The 20043-nt window shown below is 40.0% G+C and overlaps 1 protein-coding gene across 14 annotated transcripts; it reads right to left on the reverse strand.

The window, feature by feature from the left end:
• Positions 1-478: 478 nt before the first annotated feature.
• Positions 479-18600, reverse strand: ClC-a (chloride channel protein 2). Of its 14 annotated transcripts, none has more exons than XM_070286558.1 (17): positions 18082-18600; positions 15234-16062; positions 5905-6012; positions 5484-5649; positions 5281-5409; positions 4351-4484; positions 4072-4228; positions 3789-3999; positions 3630-3731; positions 3335-3569; positions 2172-3272; positions 2044-2088; positions 1895-1930; positions 1513-1797; positions 1370-1399; positions 1063-1296; positions 479-1000 (listed from the first exon to the last, which is right to left on the reverse strand). In XM_070286558.1, exons 2-17 carry the CDS (start codon positions 15414-15416, stop codon positions 689-691), a joined length of 3468 nt encoding a protein of 1155 aa, XP_070142659.1. In that variant the 5' UTR covers positions 15417-16062; positions 18082-18600; the 3' UTR covers positions 479-688. The 14 variants fall into 14 exon arrangements, 13 of the variants coding, with proteins under 13 accessions (XP_070142659.1, XP_041631975.1, XP_070142661.1 ...); XM_041776041.2 differs by having other exon boundaries at positions 18072-18600; XM_070286560.1 differs by lacking the exon at positions 18082-18600 and having other exon boundaries at positions 5484-5668; positions 15234-15375.
• Between the last annotated feature and the right edge of the window lie 1443 nt (positions 18601-20043).

Here is a 20043-nt window from a genome sequence, read left to right on the forward strand (position 1 = left end):
CAACTAGCTTATAGGTCTTTTTAATTGGGGTATTCTTCCAGTACTGGCAACTCTGGCTGAATGAATATATCGAAAGTGGAACAGCTGTTTTCAGCGGCCGATATTTTCAGTTATTTAATCATTTACAGGGAATACCGCAAACAATTAATCTTGCATATTTGGTTTTTTAATTATTTTATAACGTACAGGTTGTTTTAAAGGCAATATATCGATGTTATTTTCTAGCATCGATGTTATTAAATTGGTACCTTCGCTACCCAACACTGCTTTTACGAGCCGATAAGTCTATCGATTTTTCAATACTTCCGTTAGTTATTGATCGTTTTTAAATTGTTTAAGCTGGTATTTTTAAATGAGGCTTATTTGACAAGTTAAACTCTCTAAGAGCTCCAAATGTATTCAAAGAAATTAAGCTAATTACGTTTATCACATCAGAATGTCCCTCATCAGTAAATCCAAATAAAAGCCAGCAGTAAAGTTCGTTTGGTGACTTAATTTTCTTTTCAACTTATATATAAATCACGATATCTTTGACATTATGAACTAGCGAGATATAAATACATAATAACATTGATGACTAACTCGTGTAAGAAATAACTTATGATAGGTTTTCTTCTAGCTGATCTTTACAAACATATGACGTATACGTAACGTATGTACTATTCTGCAGGCGGATCTCATCTGCGCTTCAAGCATGTCCGCCGTTCTCTGTGGCTTTTGTGTCCGCCGTTGTTGGGCCCTGGTTAGATGCTTCCTGTGACGGCATGGTGAGCGTCACTGCGCCCTTATCCGTGTGCTTTATGTGCTCCATTTCAATGTCCGAACAGTTCTCGGAGTTGGACAGGGCCGAGTCCATCGAGGTAACGGTCATATCCACTGCCTTGTCGCTGGCGTTTGACGACAGCAAAGGCTTCTCCACTGCAGGCTTCTCCTCTGCATCTTCGTCACGGGTGGGGGCCACGAAGTTATTGCTGTTGATGTCCTCGATGGCCTTGCGCAACTGTTGAATGGAAATCGTACAATAAGGACGAGTTCTTCTATAAATGATCCTTTAAATCTTACCTCCTTGAGGCCCACCACGCCTACAAGTCGCCCGATCTTGGTGACATAGGCGTGATTGATTCCCACCATGGAGAACAGCGAGTGCACCTTGAGGATGGAGGTGCGTTCCACCAGCTGGAAGGGAGAGGGATCGATATGCACATTGGCTTTTTGCAAATCGATGGGCTTTAACATCTCCTCGAGCTCCCACTGCTTCTGGTCCTCCGGCGACATGTCAATGACTCGTTCCCTGGGCTGCAAATAAAAATAAATTATATTTAATTGAGTAAGTAATTGCAAAATAGTAATTAATTTATCCCAGACCTACCAACTGCACTGACTTCGTCTTTTGAACGCTCTTGTTTTGGATTAGTCAAGACAAAAAAGAATCAAAATAGGGTTTTGTTTAGGTTTAGTTAGTAATTATTACTATTTTATTCATTGTCTCTCGAGCATAATGAATATAATCACCTGGCCTTCGGTTTCCGGATTTTCTACTTCATCGATATCTTCAATGGAGTAACCCATACCATTCAGTTCTTTGGCAAAACATTTCTTATGCGAAGGCGAACTCTGGTCTTCAACTTCGTTGGCAAATCGAATTTTCGTGCACCTTTCTCTGGGAACTATTTGTGGCGAATTATTTACATCTGCTACTTTATTTGTTTTAAACTTAATGCTCCGCCGATCTGGTGATGGGCTTGACTTATCCCCACTATTTGATAATGCAATTTCCGTGCTATCCTTTTCAGCAGGCTTTGTGAATGCATTAAACTTATGTATTACTTTGTAAAGTAGTTCTACCTTTGACATTTCAAGCTTTTCTACTATTATTTATACCATCTTGGCTTACCAATGTTGTGGGTTCCGTTGAAATGGGGTTTACTTGCTTGCAGATATTAAATGGGGTTAACATTTCTCTTTAAGACTTTTAAAATCTAACTGGATTTTTAATGAATGACAGGAGAGTGAAGTTGGTTAGTTGTTATGGAACCTACTTACCAGCATAATTTGATCGGTAACAAAATTCCAATTACTTTGTGCATGCTTGAAATGAGAGATTCCCAGATTGACATTCCGGAAAACGCAACCCACTAACCCAAAATAACTTCCATTATGTATCAACTTACCAGCTGAACCTTTTTGGAAACACCCGGAGTGCTTGGAGTGCGCTGGACCTCCACCTCGTTGTGGCTGGCGGCCGGCGAGAGAGAGCCCGTCTCCGGATCCGGCTGGACGTCCTGCAGCGTGGTGGACTTCTTGAAGATGGCCTCAAAGGCCGAGCGGATGCGGAACTCAGAGTTTCCCGTTATCGTGGTGTACGGCGTGATGCTGGGACTATGGGCCAACGGCTGCGGTGTATACGTCTTCAGGTTGAAGGAGTTGGTCTTCTTCAGGATGGACTTCCTGGGTGCCAGCGAACTGTGCATCGTCTCCGCTCGCTTTTTGGGCGGCAGCATCTCATCGTTGGCAATCTGCCGGAGGCTGAGAATGTCCGGAGCCGGGAGCACTTCGAATCGTGAAGGACGTCGCATCTTTAGCTCCACTTCCTGCTTCTTCTTCTCCTCCTCGAGGGCCCGCTCCTGTGCCTCCTTCTGCCACTTCTGGGCCACCTCCATGCGCTTCTCCCGCCCGATGTGCTTCTCGATCATCTTGATCAGCTCGTAGCGCTGCACGGAGCCCAGCAGGATCATGTTGTCCGGACTGTCCACCAGCGGCAGCGAGCGCAGCGTCTTGTTCGCTTTGAGGACTTCTTTGAGCTTCTGGTAGGAGATGCCGTGCCATATGTACTTCACGTCCCGTACCATAAAGTCCTCCACGAATATGCTGTACATGCCGGAGCTGGAGGGCAGGAGATCGGGCAGGTACGGCAGCTTCTTAATCAATATAATACTGTCGTAGATCGACGGTTGCAGCAGCGCCGCCACGGCATTGGCCACCAGCACGGCAATCATCACCGGCACCACATGTGTGATCTGGCCGGTCATCTCAAAGATGATCACGGCCACAGAGACCGTGTGCGTCACGGAGCCGGAGAAGGCGGCCGCCCCGACCACGGCATAGCCCCCGGGCATGATGGGCGACAACCGACCGCCGTACCGGACGCCATGTGGAAAGGTAACCGCCATGAACTCGCCCACCAACCGACCGAATCCAGCGCCGATCTTAAAAACCGGAATAAACATGCCCGACGGCACTGGTATCGTGGAGGCGATAATGGAGAACATAAACTGCAAAGAGAACAAGGGTTTGCTCAGTAACAGAGTTACTTCCCTCATAGAGTCACACCAACCGTGAAAAGGGTGTATATAACCAAGTTTCCAAACACGCTGGTGTACCCGGTCATCCAGTGGGTCACCACTGCCGCCTGCTCCACAGTCAGGTCATCGCGCGACCATGTGAAATTGCTGAAGAGCTGCGTCACCTGCTCGTGGGTGCTTAGCTCGCCGGCCAGAAACTGACCAGTGCCCAAGGGAAAGGATATGCTGGAGACCAGCAGAGCAAGGAAGCCAGGATACAGGAAGCGACTGTAAAGTTAAAAGGGAGTTAGCTTAAGGAACACCGCAAATGAACAGTAGTTAGCTTACTTCTTCTGCAGGAACTTGTTCATGCGCTTGTTGGAGCGCATGAAGAGGACATATCGCCTATGGACCCACACGTAGGAGGCGCCACCCAGACCGCACACGAGCCTGGAACGGGAAGTAAAACCTTACACTCTGAAGAAAACTCTCAGACCAAAGACTTACCCAATCAAGGCAAAGACAAACAGCTCCTGGGGATCAAAGGGAAACTCGGTGGTGAAGTTCGTGAGGAACAGGGCCCGTACAGTGTCGGCGTTCTGGAACCAAACGGCCAGGAGCCGGAAGACAGTGGCGCCGCACACCGCTGCAAAGAAGCCGCGCCAGTAGTTGCGCACCGCAAAGTACGTGGTGGTGACTTCGATGCTAAAAAGCACACCTGTGGGAGGATCATTATCAGAAAATCCTCAAATGTAGGAGGGAAGGCTATCTCATAGAGATATCTACTCACCACCGACGGGCGCGGCAAAGCAGGCGCCCACACCGACGGCACAGGCTGCCGCCAGCATTTCGGAGTTTCGCGACTCATTCTCATATATGCCTTGGAATGATGTGACAAGTTTACTTAATAATTGTGCTACAATACTTGCTATATGTACGAAAGGACCCTGGGGAAGCACGGAAAGAGACACAGATACGGATGCGAGACTTGTAGATAGATTTTCCAAATTGCACTTGCTGCGCCTCAGCGGCATGTGGCATGCAGTGTGAGATCAATTTTTATACTTACTTCCTTTCCTAATGGCATACCGCTGCCCAGAGTTGCCGTTAAACCAATCACCTTGGCCACTAATGTCTTAAATGTGAGATACTCTTTCAACTGAACGCCGCGCAGTATGGTCTTCATTTCGGGTATACCGGAACCTAGACACAGGTTTTGGTTGTGGTTATATAGATTTGCATTGATCATACTCGCATGGATTAGTGACTAGTAGAGGAGTTGAGGAGCAAGAAGCTGAGTTGTTAGTGGTTCGAGTATTTAACATACAGACACAGGGGGGTCACAGTTTCTTTTGGATGGTGCCAAGAGTGCTTGGAGTGGGCAGCTGCCGGAGTGCAGTGGTACTATGTGTGGGTCAATATCAATATTATATCTTCTATATCAAACTTAACAAACCCCTGGGGCCCTACGAGATCTCTTAGAGCTTTTTGTTGTGGGAAAAAAGAGCCTAGTCCACTTGGAAATTGTTCTTAGAGACTTCAAACTTTTAGTTCCTTTACCCTAATCAACCATAGAAGTAAAGTAAGTAAGCACAAAATTCATACAATTTCTACAATTTTGGAAAACCGATTTCAGTTCAAGAAAGTTATGAGGCCATTTAAGTAAAAAGTTTATTTATTAAATCAAGCAAACTACGTTTGAAAATAAGCTCAATTATACAATTTATGTAGATATAACCTTGGAAAATTAAACTACTTGGCATTTGGGATTGAATTATTGATTGTAAAAGTGGGTTAGGGACTGAAAATAAGTCTATAGTATGTTGGATATAACCTTAGGAACTGATAAGATTTCTGGGATAATAGGATTTTCTAGGAAACTAAGACATTTTTAAGGTGTACAATTGGTTATTAGGGGTAGGAAAACTTTCAAAATTAAACTACTCAACACTATTGCATGATATATGAGATTCTAAAACTTGTTAATCCAAACGCTTACCTATACTTTGCGGTGCGATGAGATGGACAAAGCCGGCCGAGAATAATATGAGGCAGACTGGGAGCGAGACCCACGCGATGTACTGAACAAAAGGCTGTGACGTCAGGTCGCGATACAGCCAAATGCGCGCTGGAGGTATATAGATATATAGACACGTAATGGGTACTAAAATCTGGCTAAAAATCGATTAAAATCGACACTACCGTTTGTACAGATGGATATGCCCTTGTCCATGATGAATGAGAGCAGCGCCATAATGATGCCCAGCAGCGCCAGGAAGACCCAGTCCTCGCCCAGCCGGGCTATCGTGTGCTTCCAGATCCATGAGGACACCCGCTTCGCCCGCGTCGAATGCTTGCCTAGCAGTTCCTGAAAATATTTCCCAGCACTGCTGCTTTATAAACTGATACGTTCTCGAGGATCCCCACAGATGAGGTACAGGCATGGGACATGGGGCCACCTTTTAAATTTACTTGACATGATGATAAATATCTCTTGTATGATCATACCTTTAATATTTAGTTTTCTCGTATAGTTTGCATTCAAATCGAGAGCAAGTTCGTGAATAATAATATATTATCTGTAAGTGGGTGAGAGATGCTAAAGCGTTCTATTTTATTTTACCTTATTCCTTTGTTTATCTTCCTGCTTTCGTCGCTTTTCGAGTATTTTGAGCTTTCTGGCTTCATCCTTGGCAAATTCTCCTAGATCTTTGGTATAACGACCATACATCTGTTAAGGAAAATTATAAATTCGTTAACTGTTAGGCATTGCGAAGAGAGTCTTTAAATGTACCCATATTTTCACATTATAATCAACCTAAATAAATATATTTTTGTTGTATTTTTTTTAGAAATAAACAAAAACGTCTGCTCTAAGCATTCTAGACAAATGCCAAGAGCAAGAGAACTGATGACAAAGTAGAGGAAATGCACAGACAACTACACTAAGCATTTAAATTATAGATCATTCGTTTTGTTTTGAAACTATAAATTGAAATCAAACTATAAAATTTAAAAATAAACTGAAAAAATACGAATTAATTATAAGTTTTGTGGTATCTCATGGTTAGACTGTCTAAAGTGAAAGAATAAATTATTAAGGAATTTTTAAGATTGAGTATATCAAACATAAAAATGTATTCAGAATGAATTCGTTCTATAGAATCTATTTACTAAATTACTTTCTGTTTCGATTTTCCACATATAAAATTGCATTAGTTTCGATAGCGAATCAAATTTATATTTCTGATTTGAAGGACAAACTTCAGGGTAAATTCTTTCTGTGCATGTTCTTTGATGGTCAGTGCAAGAGGTCTGTTGTGAACTAAAGAACAAATACCTTTTGGGTTTATTTGAGAATTACATTTTTCTATACATGTTTAGAAATGAAAATAATAAAGAAAGTTCGATATACTTTACGAATCAGGTCGTAATGAAAGCTTAAAGTGTTATTTGTAAAGAATTCGGGTTTAATTTAGGCAACAAAAATGGCCCAGATAGGGGTATTTAAAGAAATCATTTTACAATGTAGGATTAACCTATTTAAAATATTTGCGTTTAAAGTAGAGCTGGAAAAGAACAAAGCTTGTAATATTTCTATATAGAATTTGTGTAAAATGTTCAGTTTTTGTAGCATACTTTTCGACACCATTTATATTGATTTCAAATCCCTAGAAATTTATCAGTTAGATTCCTTAAATCTGTTTTTATATTTTTAATTCAACAGTTTTATAATAAAATCACCTTGCCAAAACACTTTACTAACTACATATGTAATTCCGTACCCCAAACTAATATCATTATTGATTTTAAGGGTAAAACTTCAGGGTGATTTCTTTCTGTGTTGCGCTTTGAGGGTCAATGAAAGGGGGTATATGTGTCGCTGCATAGTGGCCATGAACACGGATGCGGACTACGGCTACGTGGCCCTACCGGGGGCCACTCACATAGTAGAAGGCCTCGATCTCGATCTCGATCTGATTCTTGTCATCGCCGGGCGGATCGATGCTCTGATTGCGATGCTGCTCCTTCTGCTTGGCAATGATATCATCCCAGCGCTGGCGCACGGGCGTGGAGTGATTTTTGTGGGCGCGCTCTCGCTCCTCCCTGCGCCGATAGTCCTCGCGGTTGATCAGCAGCTCCGGCTCGAAGGCGTATTCGCGAATGTACTCATCCTGGTGCGAGTGGCTGTTGTTAAACATGAAGCAAGCGATGCACACGAACGAGGTCCCGCACTCAAACTCAAAAATCACACTCAAGTCACGTCACACAATCGCAGTTGCAGTTGCAGTTGCAGTCACACGAATTCGGGCGGCGGCGGCGGCCTTTGACATGCCCGCGGCTGTTGTTGGCTGTGGCTGTTGGCCGAATATTTGTGTCGCATCTTGTTGGCCAATATTATTTTTAGTTCTCGGTTATCTCGGCCGCCGTGGTGGTAACGTACGATGAGTCCCCGATTCTCACTGCCAGACGTAATTAGAGGTGGACGACGCAGCTGCCCTTGAGCCCCGTCTCGGAAATGCGGCGGTTGTAAAATTCATTGCAATTTTATTTATAACATTTCACACAGCAGCACCCCGTGCACGGGTTTCCTCGAATATAGATTTTTGATTTATCGAACTGATCCCCGAGCACTGGCTTGCCTATAGATTGCCTATTAATCCGCTTTTCCAAACGACCGTTTCCATTATCTATTGATTTCCGATCTCGCTAGACTTCCGACCGCCACGAAGGAGGCTTCTTGCGGTGGCGTAAACTTTTTTGAAACTAAACTGACTTGTCGAGCTTTCGCCGCTCTGTGTGTGGAAAATTATTGAAAATTTCTTTTGGCTAGACGCTGCGCCAGGGTAGCACGCTGTGTCGAATATTTTTAAAAAACGGCCCGAAGGAATACTTATTCAAAAACGCTATGTTTACACAAATATGAAAATCGGGGAGAATTGTTTTCCAATTCTGTCTGCTGCTCGGCCATCAAAAGCAATTGCCTTGGTATTTCGAAATGGCTCATAAATTTAATTGCACGATAATGTATTATCAATTTAAGATGTGCTCTTGAAATAATCGCATGTTTTTTGATTTGAGTGTTTTGGGGGTTCTCTACAATCAAAGGGGTTTTTGCACAGTGCTCACCTACTGTTGGCCACTCTTTTCCGGCACCCTACTACCCTTAGTGGTAGTGGCAAGAGCAATAGTTGTTGCTTGTTTTAAATATAATAAACACTATTCATTATAATCGGATTAAAAATAGCTAATGTCTTTTGTCTGCGTTGTCATTCGTCGCACACCGCTTTTGCATTGCTTTTACAGAAGGAGGCCCAGATGCGAATAGACGCGGGAAAATGGCCAGAGTCAACTGGGGAACTGGCAGGAAAGGCGGCGAAAGCGACCGAAAAGCTTGGAAAACCATTCAGAAATCGTAAAAAGTTTTTGTTTTGATCGATGGTTTCACGGCAGATGTGTGTGCCGAATAAAGTGCAAATAAAACAGCGTCTGGCTAAATTTCAATATCGTTAAGACTCGAATAATAAACAATTCAAAATTGCGAAAATTTATATATAGGATAAATTTTATTGCAAAATCTACAGTGCGAATGAAAGGAGGCGCGTTTTCTTGATTGTTTCATTGAGCTTAATTTAAATCACTGTTGATCTGGCATAATTATATTTTACAATAGCTAAACAGATGTTCATTAAAAAAATAAAGATATTTTACGACAGCCTCTACGTGAGCATTGATAAAAAAAAAACTGAAGCTCTTTGCGTCACCGAAATTGGGTAATAAAAATAATATGGATAATCAGACTTATTGGTAGTACTATCACGACGATACAAGACGTAATGTATGTCTATATATACAGTCAAGGTGAAGATTGTTATGCACAATTTTTTAATCGAGAAATTATATATTTTAATAAAATATTTTTAAAACAAAACTTAAAAGTGAGTTTAATTAAGTAATTTTTGTTTCATATGAAAATAAGTCAAATAATTATATATTAGATACAAATTATACAGGTTCATTGCCTCATGCCACAAAAGTTTGTGTGGGATTCATTTAACCTCAGGTCAAACAATAATTCAAAAGCTTTCAAACGGATTTATCATTTCCTGTACAATTAATTCGTTCCTATAATGTTTTATTTTAAAATTTTCCATTGAAAAAATTTAAAACCTTTTTAAAATATTTAATTTTTGTATAGGACAAGATATAATAATAAATATAAAAAAGTGTCCTAACGCTTAATTTAATCTTTAAAAGTTTTTTTTTAATTAAACATGGAAAAACACCAATACTTAGCATTTCAAATCGATTTTGGCTTCGATTGACTTTCAATATTAATTAATCCTTTACTGCTTTTTATTCTATTTATAACTTTTAGCAAAAAAAAAAAATAATAAAAAATAATATAAACAATATTCTTCATATTTCATTATTATTATTTTAAATCCCATTTCTTTAATTTTCACCGCAGCTGTACAAGCACTTATAGAAGTAGAATGCAAGTTCCTGAGACAGATATACCTATATATATAGATAAGACTTGATTGCCCTGTGTTACCAAGCAAAATCTTGGATCTGCCTCGTAGTAATCGTATTTCTTTCACAGATCCTCCAGAACTTTGGAATGCTTACGAGAGTATCGATGTATCCAATGGGATCATCCTCGTCCGACGAGTCCGAGTCTCGGGCATTTTCGGCGGGCGGAGGACACGGATAGAAGGCGTGCGACTTTATCTTCGGCTGACGCTGCACGTGGCGCAGCTCTTCCTCCATGGACATGGCACTGCTGCGCCGTTTGCGCAACTGGCAAATGAACTTCTCGAAGTCCGCCCACTCCGAGTCTACCAGCTCGACGTTCTCCTCCCCGAACTCCTCATCGTGGATGATTCGCTCGACTTTCTGATTGTTTCGATCGCGATTGCGATCACGATCGCGGTGCCGATCGCCGAAGTAAACCATATTGCTAGGTATCCGCTGTGGTGGATCGGGAAAGGGAGCGGAACTTCGGGACAGACGATCGGATTTAATGGGTTTATAGCAGTTCAACGCGATCGATGGCGCACTATCAGAGATGGGACCGATACGGACACGGTTTCGTCACATCCATGGCACAGATAGGGCTCATTTCCCGAATTTAAATTCCGATATGGCCAGATATTCCCGGCCGCGTGTGACCCGGGCAAAGTTTTCAGTCCAACTGAATAGTGTGATGAGGATGGAGACCAATCCGGTGCCGCTTAAACTCAAGATTCCATTAAATTTAGTACACAGACACCGACGCACTCGTCTGGTGCCGCAGTCTCAAGTCTCAAGATATACTTATAAGTAGTTCACATCTACGAGTACGTATGGGCCAGTGAGTGACTCTCGAGCGGTCAAAGTTTGCGTGTAAACATCAATAGAATTTCATAAATTTAATAATCTGGGGTCTGGTCAACGGCAAAAAAAGTGAAAATGCCAAGCGCTTGGTTGACACTAAATGCGCACAGTGGGTTGGGTCTGTTGTTATGTGTATATGTTTTTTAAAACAAAAACTTTACCCTAATTAGAAAACCACATATATGGAAAAACGCTAAATGTATCAATAAGTTGACTACATTCTTTAGAAATATCCTGAAGTTCAGCAAGCCTTAGAGTTCTAAACTAAAAAGTTCAAAGTATAAGCGATGCTATACAGGATTTTTAATGATTGTATTTATGAAAAATAATCTTGGGTGTTTTCAGGGCTTACAATAATAAAATACTTTCAAAATAGTGGCATCATCAGAAATCGTGTGCTAAAATTCTCAACTAGTTTATACATCATGGTATCAATTCATAGTATTTATTTAATAACTTGAAGAGAGCAGTAACTTTTTACGATCTCAGTGATCCATGTTACCAATCCTGAAGTATTCCAGGATTTTTAGAGAGCCTTTGCTAGCATTTAGCCCACTGTGTTGGATCACTTAAGCCGCATAAATTGTGATTACTTGCTTTAATAGTCTCAATGTGTAGACTAGGCATTGGGTCACATGTCTTGAAGCATCTCTGGGATTTATCATATTTAAGTGAAGCGGTTGTTTTAGTACAAGTACGCCTGCACTATTTTAAATTTCATTATTATTATTATTAGTATTGTCTTGGTCAATCCAAGCTGCCTTCTCCCTTACAAGGTAGCCCTAAATGGGTATAGATTGTTAGTCGGGTTGTAAACAGAACCCATAATCTTTGACTTTCATATTTTGCAGGAAACTGATATATGTATGTAGGAATAATCTGAATCGACACTTTAAGAGCGACCGTTAAGAGAGTGAAAGCTTTATCACATTCTGTTAGATATCAGTGAACTGCTTAGCCCATTAAGCAGTGTAGGGCGGACATCGGGCATTATGTTTCTGTTACGTTAAGTATAGTCATAATGCTACAGCTTAATAGGTGTTTAAATTCGAGTCTTAATAATAAATATTGATATTTTTAAAGGAACTGCTAATATCAGATTACCTATAGAGCAAGGATCTCTATGTTGGTTTTAAAAGTATCAAAATAGTTCATATTTTTATTTTAGCATTCTACTAACATATTTTTTGCACTAACTCAATCTCAAATCTGGCATAAAAGACACCCTATTATGTTATAAAAGACACCCTATTTTATGCCAAATATATTCTATAAAGATAAAGGAATGATTATTGAAGGTTCTAAAAATAACATATTAAATTGAATCTTTTGTAGTCTTAACTTGTCTTTAATAAGGTTTGCAAAATGTTTTACATTTTATGCCTTTTTAAAGAACTTTAATAATAAGAAGATATATATATTAATTAATTATATTTGTACGTTGTTATAAGGTGTTGTTCTAGCTATTCTCAGGCTAGTCTCCATTATTCCATTTCCATCCATCTATCCCTTGTCTTTGAGCTCAAATAACTTTAATAAAATCTATAAACATTTCACTTAAACTGGCCTTGGTAAAGGTTATATAGAATTACCATGAGCAAGTCTATGTAATGAATATCAAATGATGACTCCAACTTAAGGAAACGTTACTTGGAAGTATTAACTTTGTGTCATACACAAGGAATTAACTTTGATATATTAATTATTCCCCAAATCTAAGATCAGTCATCGCACAAGCCTTTACATCCAAATATAGAGAGTGCGAGAGATTCGATGTGTATGCGGGCTATATCGGCGATATGATAATTTTACTTACTTTTCTGTGAGGCGACATTTTCGAGCTCATATGATAGAAATTAGCAGTCTTGCGATAAAACAAAGTGATCTTGGCTAAAACTGTGTGGCGACTGGGGAGCCAGCATCTCAGGCGGTGCTAGAGACACCTCCCAATCCGCCAGAAGCTGCGATAAGGGCCGAATGGCAACAACACCTGACGCACACCCAAAAGGATGAAAGCCGCAAAAGCTACCGAAATTAATTAAAAATTGAATGAAATCTTTGGGCAAATATCGCGTGTGCCTAAGCATCTCGCGGTGTGTTGTATGTGGGCCATTCGCCAAGATCCACGGCCAGAAGATAAATCCCCAGCGCGTGAGCGCAAATACCAGGCCATAAAAAATATATATAATTTTAGCTAGATTACTTTATGATCCAAGCGAAAAAAGCATATCTCTATGGCCCATTAAAAATATTAAAGCTAGAGCTCATAATTCCCATCCATTCTAATGGTAAAACAATAAGACGGCTCTCATTTAGGCAATCCTCAAACAAACTAACTAAATCGAAGTGATTATTGATAACGACACGATTTTGATGGATGGATCGTGATAAGAGTGGAGTGGATAATGCCTTATTCATGCTATCGGGTGATCAATTGCTTGAGAAGCTCATTTCCTTTTATAAATTGCAGTTTATTATTTTGGAATTCTTTGTTGTATTTTTTTTTCAAGGTTTTTCTCTGATGCCTAATTGGATGCTCGAGTGTGTAGATACTTTATTTTTCTTTAATTGCCTCTGTCAAAAGATAAGCTACATTTCCCCAGATTTATTGTTGTTAATTTCTAAAGGTGTTAATTAGAATATCTCAGATGATTTTGGTTTGCGTTGGATTTATCTGGACTACAAGGGAAATTCATTAATAAACATTTAACCAGCAATTCCATTTAAATAATCAATCAGAAACCCTTTTGTTTTACTCGGGGGAAGTTTTCTTAATATTATAAAAAAACTGATCAACATTTTCCTCAGGCGGATATTATCTCATTCCAATATTGGACAGGCACATGACAAACTACAAACAAAAAACGAGCAAATAAAATGAAAAAACAAGTAAATAGTCACATGTTAATCACATGAGCGGAAAGAATAAAACAAGAAAACATGTTTGTAAAGGCGTATTGAACTCAATTATACCCTCATCGAACATGTGAGCAGTTGAAATATTAAATTATGTTTAATTATAATATTTTTCTATAGTATATAATAATAATATAGTGTATAAAATATTTTTCTATTCCCTAAAAGTTTCCTAATACAATTAGAATTTACTTTTTAGATCAAGACGCCTTTACCTCAAGAAGCTGCATCTCTTAAGGCATCATCTAATTGTATTCAGTAGTAAGAGCATTCACGGATTGGTGACAGGCCTTAAATCTGTTCTAGTCAACTAATTATAATCGAGTAAAGCCCCCGAGCTAATAAAACCAACTGTGACAAGGCTGGAATTGCCGAATCTAAGCGCCATACCGACGTGTTTATGTAAATACAAATATATTATATTATACACAACAATTCATTATCAACTCGGGAGTTTCCAGTCAACCAATTACGATAAAAAAAAAATTAATAACAAACAGGTGCTGGTGTGAGGTGAGTGGGGGTGTAGGTGCTCTAATGCAAACACATTTGTGGGCTTTAAATAGATAAATGTATTTTCCTATTAGCACGGGTATTTACGGCTCAGTTAATAATCGAATATTTATTTAATTTTCGTTTCGGGAAATTCGTCATGGCATTAACCGACTTGATGGATTAGCACTTGATGCGCTACCGTTGAAGGTATTTGCCACGGCAATATACCACGGTTCACGCTTATGAATCGGATTGCCATTGTAAAACAATCAATCAATTCTCGATCAATAAAAATGCCGTCGTGATAACTGACCGATTTCAGCGGCGCCCTCAATAAACCACATTAACGATAATCATAACTGGGAACTAAAAAAGGTGTTGTGATTCACAAATAATTCAAATGAGCGTTGATTAAAACATGAAGCTAGTGCAAATATTAGATAAATCATTATAAAACATTCACTTTCCTACGTCTTGGCTCCCTTGAGTACAGAATAGAACTGACTCACATTGAGATTATTGTTTCACCGACTGAAGGAGAATATTTTAATTTTTTTTTTGGCACAACGAAAAACGCAAGAACAAAAATTGATGTGGAACCTAACAGAATGGGGCGATGGGCCCGGGGGAAATGCGGAAAATATAATGGAAAAACCAGCATCGATTCTACTTCTGAGTAGACGGAACTATGTTTGTATTTATGGTATTGCCTAGCATTGAACAACATGCCTTTGATCAGCATTGGAGAAATATTGACAACCGAATGCAACTAACCGCAAACAAACAAGTCAATAGAGAGTGACGCCGTGTCAGGTGATAGCATCTTGATGTAAAAATTACTTGTTATATAATCTTGAATTAATGATGATCGAAATTATCTTGAATGGGTAATAGCGTAAGCTATCTAGATACTAGATACCAGATAAATCTTGAGCTATTAGAAGGGCTAATGATATCTTGATAGTTTCAACAATAGTTTAGGTTTCGTTTTACATTGTATAAAAAATTAGATAGTAAACATGCTAGCTTTTATAGCTCTTATATACAATCTTTAATATCCTTTCGAATTGTAAACTTTGCTACCTTAAGTCTTAAATGTATATTAATTTCCAGGACATCCCTGAACATCCTTAGCATATTTTCTAGCCCCTTTTTACTCACCAGCGTGTGGGTATAGCCGAGACCTCCTTCTTCGTCATCTCCCTCCGGCAGAGGACTCCCAGGAGTCCTGTCATGATGATGGCCCAAGGACGAGGCATTGGAGTAGGTGCGCAGGGGCGTAAGCCGCGCTTGCGGCGATGGTGCAATGAGCAGGGTCTGCCCTCCATTCCTGGTCACCTTCATCTTCGGACGGCAGTGCTAAGCGGCGACTCGGAAGTGAAATATCTGGAGCTCGGTCTCGATCTCGATCGCGCGTCAGCGGCTATGGCACACAATGCAAGCTGAGGGATTGCATTCGTCACTGGTGCATGTGATTCGTATGGCTTTATGAAAGCAAATTCCTTGGTCTCATTTGTGCATTAAATTCAATTATCTGCAACGCGACGAAGTCACAAGACCGACTTCCTTTTGAATGGCCACTACTTGGGAGTGGAGTTGATCCGCCGATCTGCACCGATGTGGCCGCGGCCAAAGATTATTTATGAATATGCTGCTGCTGCCGGCAGACGGCGACTTGGACTGGGAAAACTGCCGCTGCCTCTGATACCGATACCGAATCTGATTCCGATTCCGCGGCGGCGTTATCTGTGAGATCACTCTTTACTTTTGTCTACACCGTTGGCCGAATCCGGCTGGCGATAAGGCGGCCTATGCGACTGTGTACATCTCAAGTGGCACACTTAAGTGTGTGAAGGCTTAATTAACACCGGCAAAAGGCACAGGCAGCAGCAGTAGCAAAATTGCCCATCAGGGAAATGTATTACAGTTTAATTATCTTCTTATCGGAGCGATCGGGGGAGCAGGCGCTGGTTGCCAGGGTAGAGAGTGTCTGCAACGAATCGGAATAAATCAATATGAAACACAGAGTATAAACAAACGTATCGCATCGTATCGGCTATTGAATTCGCCATGGGCGGAGCATGAGGGCCTAACAAGCTGTGCAAGCATCTCGACTGATAAGTGCCGCTAAAATGGGCGAAACAATAACAAAATAATAACAGGTGTATAACATGCCGGTGAGCAGGTAACACAACATCAGCGGTTAATTCAAAGCGGCACGATATATCAGCGATTGGAAACTGTATTTTCTGCTCATAAACGCTCATCACATTTGATTTCCGATTTCTGTCAGGGAAGATTATAGCTGAGAGCAGGAATTCTGATTTATGTTTATTGAAAATATATTTAGAATACAGATCATAATAACAAATACAAATAGTTCTATTTGTTTTACTCTAAAAATCTTAAAAAGAATAATATTATTTTTAAATTCGTAGTACTTTATATATTCAATATCTTTATAGATACTTTCCCTTAAAAGAAAAACCAACTAGAGCTGGGAAAAACTTCGAAGCAAATCGATTCAAAATCTCCAATCCATTGTCTAGTTTTTCCAAGTGTTTAATAGCGAAACGTGTCTCATTTAGTAGGTAGAATGTTTGTTTTGATTCACACAAATTCCCAACTGAGCGATAGACCGACAGTAACATATATACTTATGTACATATATGTTTGCCTTATCATTGGGGCAACCTGACACTAAATACTAGAGCACAGGAGCTGTTCTGCCCCAAAGTGGATTATGGCGGAATAATTTATGAGGGTATTTTTTGCTATAAACGCCAAGCTCCCATGACCAACTCTTCAATATACTAAAGATTTATTACATTATTTTAATCTTTTGTCACTATTATGGCGCCTATTTTTGCTAATTTATTGGCATGCAGTTCTCATTGATTTGGCGATAGTCGTCGACGAGGAAGTGGCCGTATAGCGAGTGAAAAGTGGATTTATCAGGCTCTCTGGCACTGATTTCTGCTGTTACTTGTTGAACGAAATACATATAAATGAGCTTACATATACCTACGTTTTGTATTTTTCCCATGTTTTTGTTTTGGCTGCGACTGAAAACCAGATGATATTCATGACGAATTTAAATGGGTCTCAAATTATAACTTAATAGCTTTGCGAGTCTTTGATTGGATTCGTGTTCATTAGTAATCCAATTAGGGCTATGAATTCGATTCGAAAGCCTTTCAATTGGGAATGCACGTTCCCTGAATTCTTTGCAAACACTTTGAAGAGGAAGTGAATTCTTAAACGGTGGGCAATGGGATAAAAAAGAATGCTTCACATAGCTGAAATGCCTTGATAATTGCAAATCTGAGTCAGGGCATTACGACACGGATTTTGCCAAGTACTTGAAAAGCATATATAAACACGAGGGCACACACATCCGAGTATTTGTTCTAGCAGATAACAGAAACCTTACACTCTCCGCTGGGGGAAGAAGAATCTCGTTGAAAGCGGAATGGGGCCAGTTTCAAGTCTCTGGAATACTTCTTCTAATGGGGTCTTAAGCCAGCGCCCCTCAAAACTTAAGCCCTAATGAATTACCACACTTAAGATATCTCTCGAATCTGCAGTGCTCGTCGACTGTTGCTGTGGGTTAAAAATACAACACGAACATATTGTTCCATAAGTCCAAACACAAAACTCAAAGCTTGCCAAAAATATACCTAAATTATTTTTGCAAACACAACAGAGGCCAGGGCCGGCCAGAAGTATTCCGTTCAACAACAAAACATTCGCACTATATAATTATACTTTTTATTTTTGAATTAGTTTACGCGGGGATTTACAATGTAGATTCATTCCATTTAAGGTGAGAGGTTTCTGGTTGGTTTTGTAAGTTTTTTCAGCCACATTTACTCCCAGTTAAGATACTCCCTTGGCTTGTTCAGTTATAAAAAATCAATTAAAGTGGCGCAAAGATGCAAAACGAAAACGTCACGAATACGAAATGCGAATAATGAGAACAGAGACCGCCGCCATCACCTGTGCACACCTGTAGCGCGTGTTTTGGTCGCCTCAGTTGTTGCTGCTGTTACGGCGATCGCAGCCCCAGGTTCCACATACCAAGTGGGAAGTGGATGGATGGGATTGATTGCACTGACACTGACACTGACACTAGTAGAACTTGGGAGCTTTGGATTGATTGGTAGTGCTGATGGATCCGTTCATCGGATCCCCACTGAGTCTGTATCACAGCGCGGCAATTAGCATGGGCGATTGCGTTGGAATATTATTGGAGAATTATTGGAGAGCAGCTACCGATGTCAACGCGACCGCTTCGCGCTCTGGCATTGACTGGCGTCGTCGTCGTCGTCGACGCTGTCGTCGTCTGCCGCTGCTGCTGCTGCTGCTCATTCTCGCCAAATAGGTGTTGTGCTGGAGTGGAGCCACTGCTGCTTATCACCCGCAGTCGCGGTCGCCCTGGCGGTCTCGGCCAAGATTAATGACGTCCCCAACGTTACAGTATTTTCCATATTCGCTCGCTCTCTATTCGTTCGGCCGTTCGTATTGATCAGCTGGCTGACTGACAAATTTGGGGGAACTTTCAGCCATTGCAAATGTTACCCAACCCACATTGGTCAGGATTTCCCCCCTTAAATCGCTATTATTTGGCGGAAAATTCACCTGCTAAGAGAGAACGGGAGCTCGTAACAATTCTTCATTCGTAGCGCTTATCTGCAGTGGGCTCTTTATGGGCCCAAATAAAAATCTGTGAGTGTTTGAGTGTGACAGCCCCTGGATTTGACTTTTGGGCGAGTTTATGAATGGGATTTGGAGGGCGTTATAAAAACTCTTAACGGGCACTCCTTGGACTTGGTCTGCAAACCAAATAAACAGCCATTAAAGTGGCTTAATATCTTGTATTTTATAAGAAATACTTTTATTTTATTTTGTTAAGCTGTTTAGGTATTTCTAGAAATATATCTTCACTCAAGATGATATTTCAGGCAATAATATAATAACTTAAAAAATAATTTTAATAATAAGCTAAGTAATTGAAATGTACGTTTTAACTAAAAGTTATCTTAACAGAATTTTAGGTTCATAAATACCCATTTACCTATTTGCTATCTAGTAAGGCGTTGTTTTTTCAGTTTCTTAAACCATTGTCATTGTTATCGCTTGGAATACGATACCCTTTCCATTCTTCTTGATCCCGAGATTATCTTAGATTGCAAGTGATTCGGTTTCTTATCTTATACATTTCGAAGAAATCTGTTTTTCTGAATCATATATCATGATAATGTCCGCTCTTGGAAAAAGTTAGGTAGCCAACATTTTATATTTCCAAGCTTTCTCGTTCAGAATATCAAGTATAATACAAGATATTTATTTTAAATATATTATTTTCAAACGATTATCATTATCAGATGATCTATGTAAAGTTTTAAGCAATACAGATTTTTTTCAGATTTACAAGAAACTAAACTAGATTAACTCGTTTTTGTAGGTGGTTTTCCCAACAATCCGAAAATTCCTAATTTATTGCTTCTACTAAGCCGGCATCTGAACGCTTGTTGCGCAAATTTAAAATCAGCCTCTCAATAAACAAATCAGCGAACATGTTTGATTCATTAGCACCTGGCGTATAGCGACGATATACGAGGGTGGAAAATATGACGGGAATGTACGAAAATACACAGTACCGGGTAAGGCAGCAATTTATGAATACTTACGATAATATATAATGCCACAAAGTCAATATATTATTTGCAAACATTTTTTTTTTTCTTTTTATAGTTTAGAGGGTTGTACAAAATGTTTCACAATTTTATTGAAAAATACGCAACAGTTTTCTAAGAAAAATTAAGGAGTAAAATTATAGGGGAATCATTTTGGTAGTCGGTGTGCATCTACTTTCTTTGTAGCCGACACGCGCATCAGACAAGGTCTATCAAATAGATACAACTGATTAGCGTGATATAATTTCTGTATCTTAAAGCTGAAGCCATAA

The sequence above is a fragment of the Drosophila kikkawai genome, chromosome 3R (genome assembly GCF_030179895.1).
Source record: "Drosophila kikkawai strain 14028-0561.14 chromosome 3R, DkikHiC1v2, whole genome shotgun sequence".
NCBI classification, from domain to species: domain Eukaryota; kingdom Metazoa; phylum Arthropoda; class Insecta; order Diptera; family Drosophilidae; genus Drosophila; species Drosophila kikkawai.